Source organism: Rhincodon typus, chromosome 41 (genome assembly GCF_021869965.1).
Source record: "Rhincodon typus isolate 14 chromosome 41, sRhiTyp1.1, whole genome shotgun sequence".
Lineage (NCBI taxonomy): Eukaryota > Metazoa > Chordata > Chondrichthyes > Orectolobiformes > Rhincodontidae > Rhincodon > Rhincodon typus.
The window spans coordinates 9,072,336-9,083,002 of NC_063372.1; the positions used below are offsets into that span (position 1 = coordinate 9,072,336).

General features: G+C 46.4%; 1 protein-coding gene across 4 annotated transcripts in view; it reads right to left on the reverse strand.

Moving 5' to 3' along the window:
* The window catches only part of LOC109926570 (RNA-binding motif, single-stranded-interacting protein 2-like), a 109,693-nt gene that overhangs the window by 24,112 nt on the left and 74,914 nt on the right, over positions 1–10,667 (reverse strand). For all 4 annotated transcript variants that reach the window (XM_048618930.1, XM_048618928.1, XM_048618929.1 and 1 more), the window contains exon 4: positions 7,119–7,276. In XM_048618930.1, coding sequence (XP_048474887.1) covers positions 7,119–7,276 — 158 coding nt within the window. The remainder of the gene's footprint in view (positions 1–7,118; positions 7,277–10,667) is intronic.

Consider the following 10,667-nt stretch of genomic DNA (forward strand, 5'->3'; position numbering starts at 1 on the left):
TCCTGCATACCCCTCCCACCCAATAATCTTTCACCCCCTTGGTCATCAAGAATCTATCTCCCTCTGCCTGAAAAATATTGAAAGATTCCGCATCCACTGCGTTTTGAGGAAGGGAATTCCAAAAACTCACAACCCTCACAGAAAAAATGTTTCCTCATCTCCGTTTTAAATGGGAGCCCCGTTAGTTTTAAATGATGACCCCTAGTTCTAGATTCTCCCACAAGAGGAAACATCCTTTTCCATATCCACCCGGTCAAGCCCCCTCAGGATTTTATATGTTTCAATTAAGTCACCTCCGACTCTTCTAAACTCCAGAGGATACAGGCCCAGCCTATCTGGCCTTTCCTCATATAGCAATCTGCTCATTCCAGGAACTGACCATTCCCTGCCCCTGTCAAATCAATGTCATCCAAATTGTGCTTGATTCCAAAGTCCAAATTGTTAATGTGAATTGACAGCAGCAGTGGTCCCAGCTTTCATCCTTGTCAAACCAAGCTCAGGTAAACGTATGAGGTTCCAGCGCAACATTTGGGGAAGAACAATGAGACTTCTCCCTGTATCCTGGACGATATCCCTCCCTCAATCAACATCATCACAAACAAACAAATGCATTGTTCACTCCATTCATTGATGGATGCAAAAATGGCCACCTCCATTCTACAAAGTAATGGCTTCTATCCATCAGTTAAGATGTGCCAGCAATGTATAAATTGGATAGGATTATCCCTTGTAGGCAGTTGTGTCAACACCAGAAAGGATAATCCAGAGAGGCTACGACCAAGAAACATTGAAAACAGGAACAAGAGTAGGCCATTCGGCACTTCGAGCCTGCTCCCCCATTCAATATGATCATAGCTGATCACCCAACTCAGTCCCCTGTTTCCACTTTCTCCCCGTACCCTTGGATCCCTTTTGAACCAAGAACTATACCTAACTCCTTCTTGAAAGCATTCCATGTTTTGGCCACAACCGCTTTCTGCAGCAGAGAATTCCACAGGCTCACCACTCTCTGGGTATAGACATTTCTCCTAATCTCAGTCCTAAATGGCTGACCCTGTATCCTTAAACTTTGACCCCTGGTTTTGGACTCCCTGGTCATTGTGGACATCCTTCCTGCATCTAGAATTTTATAGGTTTCTATGGGATCTGTCCCCTTATTCTTCTAACCTCCAATGAATATAGTCCTAACCGATCCAGTCTCTCTTCATACGTCAGCCCTGCCATCCCAGGAATCAGTCTGGTAAACCTTCACTGCACTCCCTCCATCACCAGAACATCCATCCTCAGGAAAGGAGACCAAAACCGCCCACAATACTCCAGGTGTGGTCTCACTAAGACCCTGTACAATTGCAGCATGACATCTCTGCTCCTGGACATGAATCCTCTCGGCCAACATTTGCCTTCTTCACCACCTGCCGCACCTGAAAGACTGAACAGCGGTGTCCAGATAGAAAGCTTTAAAATTATGCAGGGTTTCAACAAGGCAGAAGGAGAAAAAATGTATCCACTTATGGAGAAGTCCAAAACCAGAAGACATCAATATGAGTTAGCCACCATTAAATCCAGCAGGGACTTCAGAAGAGTGCACAATTGGGTACTGTAAGAAATAGTTGAGGCAAATATCAGACATATTGAAGGGGAAGCTAGAGAAATCCACAGTGGGGGTGGGTGGGGGGGAGAGTAATAAGAGGTTATGGTAAAAGGGTTCAATAAAGAGGGAGTGGGAGGAGGCTTGAATAGGGCATAAACCATGGCATAGACCTATTGAGCTGCATGGCCAGTTTTTGAACTATTAATGCCATGGAACTTGCAGGAAGACAAAATGGCAGATGGCAGTGCCCAGGGTCATGATGCAGCCATTTACAATGTGGAACTGGCAAGGAAGTGAGGGAAAACTGACGCCAACAGAGCTGAACTGCAAATGGAGCAGAAACTATTTTTTTTGTTGTTAAAAGGCTGTGATAAACCTTGATGTTCAAAAGATTACACTGCTGAGGAACAAAAATAAATGTCTCCGCGGATCATGTGGGAAAACAGGAAAGAGAGCATTTTCACAAATGCTCGACATACAGGACAAACAATCCCAATCTCAAGTTGCTCTTCACTTCCACCGCCGTGTTGTTTCTGGAGAGAGAGTGTGCAGAGGTCTTGTGCTTCCTAGATTTGACTGCTAAACTGCCGTGAGGGACAAGTGGTGCTCTGATGGGACGAAGTGAGAACTTGACGCTCCATGCGCCTTGACAGTGGATAGCCCTGAGTCAGGACAAGGCTGGCCCGAAGCTTCTCAGCTGCTCAAGGACAGCCTTGGTAAAGGCAATCAAGACGGACAAACACCAAGGCCGAGCTGGTGGGAGGTAGGGGCTCACAAAGTTGTACACTGACAAAACCAAGGTGGGGAAAACATTTAATACCGTTAAATTCCAGCAAGGGCCTGCCTGTGATTTCCCAATGCTGACCAACAGCACTGGGAGCCCACAGTCCCCCATCAAAAAGTGGAAAATCTTTCCCAATTCTCACACGTGTCTTCTTCAAGAGATGGCATAACAGTTCCAAAAAGAAATCGGGCAATTTTTTTGTCTCCCAGTGATGCAAACCTTTGAACGGAGCAGTTTCTTCCTCAAGTAACCTCTTCATACATGAAGCAAATCACTAAGTGGGGATCATCACAGTGCAGGGGTGTGGTGCCTCAGTCACAACGTACACACAGACATACACATGCACTCTATCGTTTCTCACTCACACAGTTTTTTCTCACATACTTACTCTCTTTTTCACACACACTCTCTCGCACACACGGACTGTCTCACATGCTTGCGCGCACGCACACACACTCCCACTCACACACACAAACTCTCTCTCACACAGCAATCTTAGTCTCTCACACAATCTCTCGCACACACACAGACTCTCTCACACTCAGACTGTCTCTCTCTCACACACACTCACCCCCTCTCTCACACGCACACAGTCTCTCATTATCAGACACACACCACATTCTCCCTCTCTCACACATACACTCTCCTCTCTCTCATACACACAGTCTCCCCTCTCTGTCACACACTCTCTCCCCCTCTCTCTCTCTCACACAAACACACACACACGTGCACACACACACACAGTCTCTCTCTCTCTCACACACGGACTGTCTCACATGCTCACGTGTACACACACACACTCTCTCTCTCACACAGCAATCCCAGTCTCTCTCACACACACTCTTTTCTCACATATAATCTCTCTCTCACATACACACAGACTCTTTCTCATTCTCTCACACAGACACTGTCTCACACTCTTTCCCACACACACTGTCTCTCATTATCACAAACACACTCTCTCAGACACACATACCACCCTCTCCCACTCTCACACACACATTCTCCCTCTCTCACTCACACATTTTCTTCTCTCTCATACACACACTCTCCCCCTCTCTCACACACATTGTCACAGACACATACACACACACAAACTCTCTCTCTCTCTCTCACATTCACACACACACCACACTCCCTCTGTCGCTCAAACACCGTTTCTCGCTCACACACACACTCACATACACACAGTCTCTCATTCTCACACCCTCCATCTCTCTCAAACACACACATCCCACTGTCTCTCTCTGACATGCACACACAGCACACTCTCCCTCTGACACACACCCTGTCTCTCACACACACACCACATCCTCCCTCTCTCACACGTGCACACACAACATACTCTCCCTCTCACACACACACTCTGCCTCTCTCTCTTTCTCTCACACACACACAGAGACACACACTCTCCCTCTCTCACACACACACTCTCTCTCTCAAACACACACACACTCTCTCACACGGCACTCAGTCTCTCTCACACATTCACTCTTTTCTCATATACACTCTCTCTTTCTCTCTCAGACCAACAGAGACTGTCGCTCTCTCTCTCTCCCACACACAGACTTTCTCTTTCTCACATGCACTCTCTCCCACACACACAATGTCTCTCTCTCTCTCAGGACACACACATCCTGCTCTCTCTCACACACACACAGTCTCTCGCTCTCACACACACACACACTCTAACACTCTCTCACGCACACTGTCTTATGCACACGCGCACACACACACACACGCACACATACTCCCTCTCTCTCTCTCTCTCTCTCACACACACACTCTCTCCCTCTCTCTCACACAGACACCGTCTTGCTCTCACCCACACACACGTACTGTCTCTCTCTCAGACGCTCACAAACACACGGTCTCTCTCTTTCACACACACTAGCACTCACACTGTCTCTCACTCACACGCACTCTCTCACATACACAGTCTCTCGTTCTCACACTCTCCCTCTCACACACACACCACACTCTCCTTCCCTCTCACACACACATTCCCCCCTCTCACACACACATTGTAACTCACACACACACTCTCGCACACAGACACCATCTCGCTGTCTCTCACACACACATACTGACCCTCTCTCAGACAACTCATGCCATCTGTCTATATGTCACACACACACATATTGTCTCTCGCTCACACACACACACACACTCTTTCTCGCTCTCACACATGCACTCTCTCTTTCACGGACACTCTCTTTTTCACATACACACATTCCACAGTCTCTCTCACATACACTCTTTCACATTCTCACACTCTTCCTCTCTCTCTCACAACACACACACTTTCTCCCTCTCTCGCTCTCTCTCACAACACACACACTTTCTCCCTCTCTCTCTCTCACAACACACACACTTTCTCCCCCTCTCTCTCTCACACACACACACACACTCTCTCCCTCTCTCTCTCTCACACACACACACTCTCTCCCTCTCTCTCTCACACACACACACACACTCTCCCTTTCTCTCTCACACACACACACACTCTCTCCCTCTCTCTCTCACACATATACACACTCTCTCCCTCTCCCTCTCTCACACACACACTCTCTCCCTCTCTCACACACATGCACACACCACTCTCTCCCTCTCTCACACACATACACACCACAGTCTCCCTCTCTCTCACCACACTCTCCCCCTCTCTCACACACGCTCTCCCCATCTCTCACACACGCTCTCCCCCTCTCTCACACACAGAGACTGTCTCTCTCTTTCACACACAGACTGTCTTTCTCTCACACACTCTACCTCTACCTCTCCCTCTCTCTCAAACAGCCATACATATAGATTTACCCACGTTCCATCAAGCCCTGGGTTCTGGCTAACTTTAATGCCCCAGCTAACTCAGCACAGCCTGGGATTGACCCTGGACTTTAGGTCCATTATGATACAAGGCTATGTTTCACACAACACCACCCAGGACGCTGGAATCCTGCTCTTTGACACTTTTTGTTAATAAAAGCTCAAAAACAAAGACGTGCACAGGGTCTGGAATGCAGTCATTTGAAAGATCATTAATGTTATAATCCCATCTGTACACACGGGGGCGTCATTGTACCATCTACATCCTCAGCCTGTCCTGTTTGAGGATCAAGTTCCTTTTTCTGAGGTGGGGTGAGCTAATCGAGGAGTGAAACATTTGGACTCCTTGCAAATTGTCATAAGGACAGTACATCATCAGTCACCTCACTAGGAAAGTAGGCTTTTCATTGAAACATAGCAAACAGGAGCAGGTGTAGGCCATTCAGACCTTTGAGCCTGCTCCCCCATTCAATACTATCATGGCTGATCATCCAACTCAGTCCCCTGTTCCTGCTTTCTCCCAAACCCTTTCATCACTTTAACTCTCTGAACAATATCGAACTCCTTCCTGAAAACATTCAATGTTTTGGCCTTAACTGCTTTCTGTGGCAAAGAATTCCACAGGCTCACCAATCTCTGTGAGAAGACATTTATCCTTATCTCAGTCCTGAATGACCTGAGACTGCGATCCCTGGTTTTGGACTCCCCGGTCATTGGAAACATCCTTCCTGCATTTACCCTGCGTTTATCATAGAACAAAGAACAGTACAGCACAGGAACAGACCTTTTGGCCCACCAAGACTGCGCCATCACATGATACCTTTTTAAACTTAAAAGCTTTTGCCTCTACATGGTCCGTATTCCTCTATTCCCTGCCTATTTTTGTCAAGATGTCTCTTAAATATTGTTATTGTATCTGCCTTCACTACCTCCTCTGGCAGTGCATGCCAGGCACTTACCACCCTCTGTATAAAAAACCTTTCCTCTCCCATCTCCTTTAAACTTTCCCCTTTTTGCCTTAAACCTAGGTCCTCCAGTAATTGACATTTCTACAAAAAGACTCCAACTATCCATGCTCACATAGTTTTGTAAACTTCTACCACGTCGTCCCTCATCCTTCAACGTTCAAGTGAAAACACACCCCAAGTTTGTAAACCTGTTAGAACTGTATAGGTTTCTATGAGATTCCCCCTCATTCTTCTAAACTCCAGTGAATACAGTCTTAATCGATCTAGTCTCTCCTCATTCATCAGTCCTGCCATCCCAGGAATGTGTCTGGTAAACCTTCACTGCACTCCCTCCATCACCAGAACATCCTTCCTCAGGTAAGGAGACCAAAACTGCCCACAATACTCCAGGTGTGGTCTCACCAAGGCCCTGTACAATTGCAGCAAGACATCCCTGCTCCTGGACTCGAACCTTCTCACTATGAAGGCTAACACGCCATTTACCTTCTTCACCGCCTGCTGCACCTGCAGTCTTCAATTGATTCCAGGCCTCTGCTATTTTCCTCTTCAACTACCCTGCTGAGGATCCAGCTTTCAGGGCAGGGTTCCTGTGGTGCAGTGGTACTGTCCTTACCTCTAAGCCAACCAGGTTTGGGTTTGAATCCCACCTGCTCCAGAGGTGTGTTGTACCATCCCTGAACAGGTTGATGGGTGGAGGAGAAGGAATTAAAAAAAAACCCAAGATCTTCAGAAATCTGTGTGCACCTCTAATTCTGACCTCCTTCAGTATCCCTGGTTTCCTTCAGCCCTACCATTGGTGGCCATGCCTGTAGTTGCCTGGGCCCCAAGCTCAGGAATTGCCTCTCTTTATTTAAACCTGTGCCCAGCTTGCCAGTGAAGACCAAGACCAAAAGTAGGGTAAACTCCATTAGCCCCATGTTCGGACAAACTTAATTCAAACCATCCTTACCTGGCAAAGCCAACACCTCGGCTGGTACCATTGGCATCCCGCAGTATCCTCGTGGAGATCACCTGACCGAAAGGTTTCAGCATGTTCTGGAGCTCCTGCTCATCCATAGTTAGTGGCAGGTTGGAGATGTACAGGTTCGTTGGATCCTGCTCTTGTTGCTGTGGAATAGAAACAAAAACGTGATTCAAGAGCTGCTCTATTGCTGTCAACTGGCTTTTTGTTGCATCCCCATTTCCCAGTACCCCTCTCCTGCCCAGTACTCTCACTTGTTGAACTGAAGGGAAAAGTCAAATTCATATTGGGGCATTGAATGCTTTTAGCCTTCTCCACTCAAATTGCTATTCTTCCTGCGTAAGCTTTGAAGGAGCTTTTCGTGACCTTTTTCAATCAGCAAGGCAAATAATTCAAAGAAAGTCAGCAGGTTGCTGCACCAATGGGGCCTTCTTGTGGAAATGGGGCCTTCCTGTGACCATCCTCCCCACCAACAACCTCAGAAACCATTCGTTATCATTTTCCAACTGTGCTTATTGAGTTGGCTGCTTTCTTTTAACCCCTCCATATCTCCCAAGGTTGGCCTCAAAGTTGGGAAGACTAACCCCACCTCAAAAGAAAACTAACAAGAGCATTGTCAATCAGTTTTGCTGTTTGGGATTGTGAGGCCAGCCAGTGGGAAATCGTTTCAGATTTCCTGGGAAGTTCGGACGGAGCCAAACAGGCGACCGCTGGTCCAGCATAAGATAGGCCTTGGCTTCACCAGCCTTCTAGACTTTTATGCGGCTGCATTTAAGATCATTTAATAGTCAACAGTAGCCTCAAATCCAACTTGGGACATTTCCAGTCTGTGTGACTGAGTTCCTTAAACCATATTCACACTTAATAACTGAGCCACACTTCTAACTTCAAAACTATCTATAATTGTTTCCCAAACCAGCAAAAGCTATTTCTTTGTTAGTTGAAGTGAAAGAAAACCTACCAGCATTGCCAAGGCAACTACATTTGACTTCAATTTGTGTGCAGATGTGGGAGGTGACGGTGAGGGGGAAGAAGGGAAATCTCACACCAGTCTTACTAAAATAATCATCACGCTTCAAAATGAAATTAAATCAAACAACATCCCCCTGAAAAATGGCAAAAGGTAGAGACAAAATCAAAACTTTTTGTCTTGCCCTCATCAGGACTGGAATGCAAGAAACCAAGCTTTGAAAGGGAACACCAATTTATACAGCGTGAGAAGAGGGTGCTGATGGTGGGACGATGGTTGGCATGGAGATGCAGCAGGAACTATTAACTGTCAATCTTTGATATCTGATTAAACTCAGGCCAGAAAGGTAGACTCTGATTGGTCAGGGTGTTAACATGGGGAATGCAGCAGGGATTGGCAGCTCTATGACCCTTTACCCATTGAGAAAAAACACAACGCATGAACGAATTCCTTTTGCCTATGTACAACAGGGTCCTGTGTGTTAATATATGGAGCTTCCAGCACGTGCACATTGCAAGCCCAATTGATTCTGTTAAAATTGGATTCCAGTGAAATTCACAACATGGTCAGGATTACTTAGTAAATGTTGTCCAATAGTAAAATCACATCTCATATTGGATACTATGTTCTGAGTTTTGCAAGCACAGATTGGTTGAGTGCAGTTGGCATACTGCCCACTGCGGACAGTCAAAACGAGGTGTTATTTGACATGATCTGCCAGTTATCGAGAATGGCCTACATACCTGGCATCACATTGGCACTGAAACTCAAATTAGTCATTTGTGTGACAGGCAAATACATCCTCTGTCAGTGAAGAAAATCACTCGTGGGTTTACTACAATAGTAGTTGCTTGAGACGGCTAGCTTCATCCATTGTTCAGATGTTTGAGACATCTTCCCCTTCCAGGGCAACCTGAGGTAGGCTGCGCACTGTTCAATGAAACCAGAATGCCCAAAGAGATGATGCTGCCATGGGATCCCCTTGAGGCTCAGCTCTTACTAACATCCTTGATGAATACCAGGAGAAGTGTCTTCAGTTGAATCACCACTAACCTCCTACCCTTGCAAATGCCTGATATGTACGTAACGCATTTACATTTGAATCCACAGTGCCGAAGAGTAATAAACTCCATCCTGCACTCAAAACTACCATTGAAATGGAGCAACAAAATCAGCTCCCTTTTCTTGGATACATTAGTTGGGAGTTTGCAAATGGCTTCTCTACTACTATCAAAGGAAGGTGATGGCCTAGTGGTATTATCATTAGACTATTAATCCAGGAAACTCAGCTAATGTTCTGGGGTTCTGGGTTTGAATCCCGCCACGGCAGATGGTGGAATTTGAATTCAATAAAATTGAGCCCTAGCAAAACTGGAATCAATGGGTATCAGGCGCAAACTCTCTACTGGTTAGAGTCATACTTGGCACAAAGAAAGATGGTCATGGTTGTTGGAGGTCAGTCATCTCAGCTCCAGGACATCTCTGCAGCAGTTCCTCAGGGCAGCGTCCTAGGCCTAATCATCTTCAGCTGCTTCATCAATGACCTTCCCTCCATCATAAGGTCGGAATTGGGGATGTTCGCTGATGATCGCACAAGGTTTAGCACCATTTGTGTCTCCTCAGATACTGAAACAGTCCATGTTCAAATGCAACAAGATCTGGAAAATATCCAGGCTTGGGCTGATAAGTGGCAAGTAACATTCATGCCACACAAATGCCAGGCTTTAAACATTACCAATAAGAGACAATCTAACCAGCGCCCCTTGACAATCAACTGTGTTACCATCACTGCATTCCCTACTATCAACATACTGGAAGCTATCATTGATCAGAAACTCAAGTGAATTCACCACATAAACACAGTGGCTGCACGAGCATGTCAGAAACTAGGAATACTGCAGCAAGTAACTCACCTCCTGACTCCTCAAAGTCTGTCCACCATCTACAGGGCTCAAGTCAGGAGTGTGATGGAATACTCCCCACTTGCCTGGATGAGTGGAACCACAACAACACTCAAGAAGCTATGCACCATCCAGGAAAAAGCAGCCTGCTCGATTGGCACCACATCCACAAGTATCCACTGACGCTCAGTAGCAGCAGTGTGTACTATCTACAAGATGCACTGCAGAAATTCACCAAAGATCCTCAGACAGCACCTTCCAAACCCACAACCACTTCTATCTAGAAGGACAAGGGCAGCAGATACATGGGAACACCACCACTTTCAAGTTCCCCACCAAGCCACTCACCATCCTGACTTGGAAATATATTGCTGTTCCTTCACTGTCACTGGGTCAAATTTCTGGAATTCCCTCCCTAAAGGCATTGTGGGTCAACCCACAGCAGGTGGACCACAGCGGTTCAAGAGGGTAGCTCACCACCACCTTCTCAAGAGCAACTCGGGATGGGCATTAAATGCTGCCAGCCAGCGATGCCCACATCCCACAAAAATGAATAAACATTTTAAAAAATCTATCAAAACCCTGTGTTCACCGATGAATATACAGTTTGGTATTCCTTCAGGCCCATATGCTACAAGAGAAATCTAATCAACAACCTCATGAACA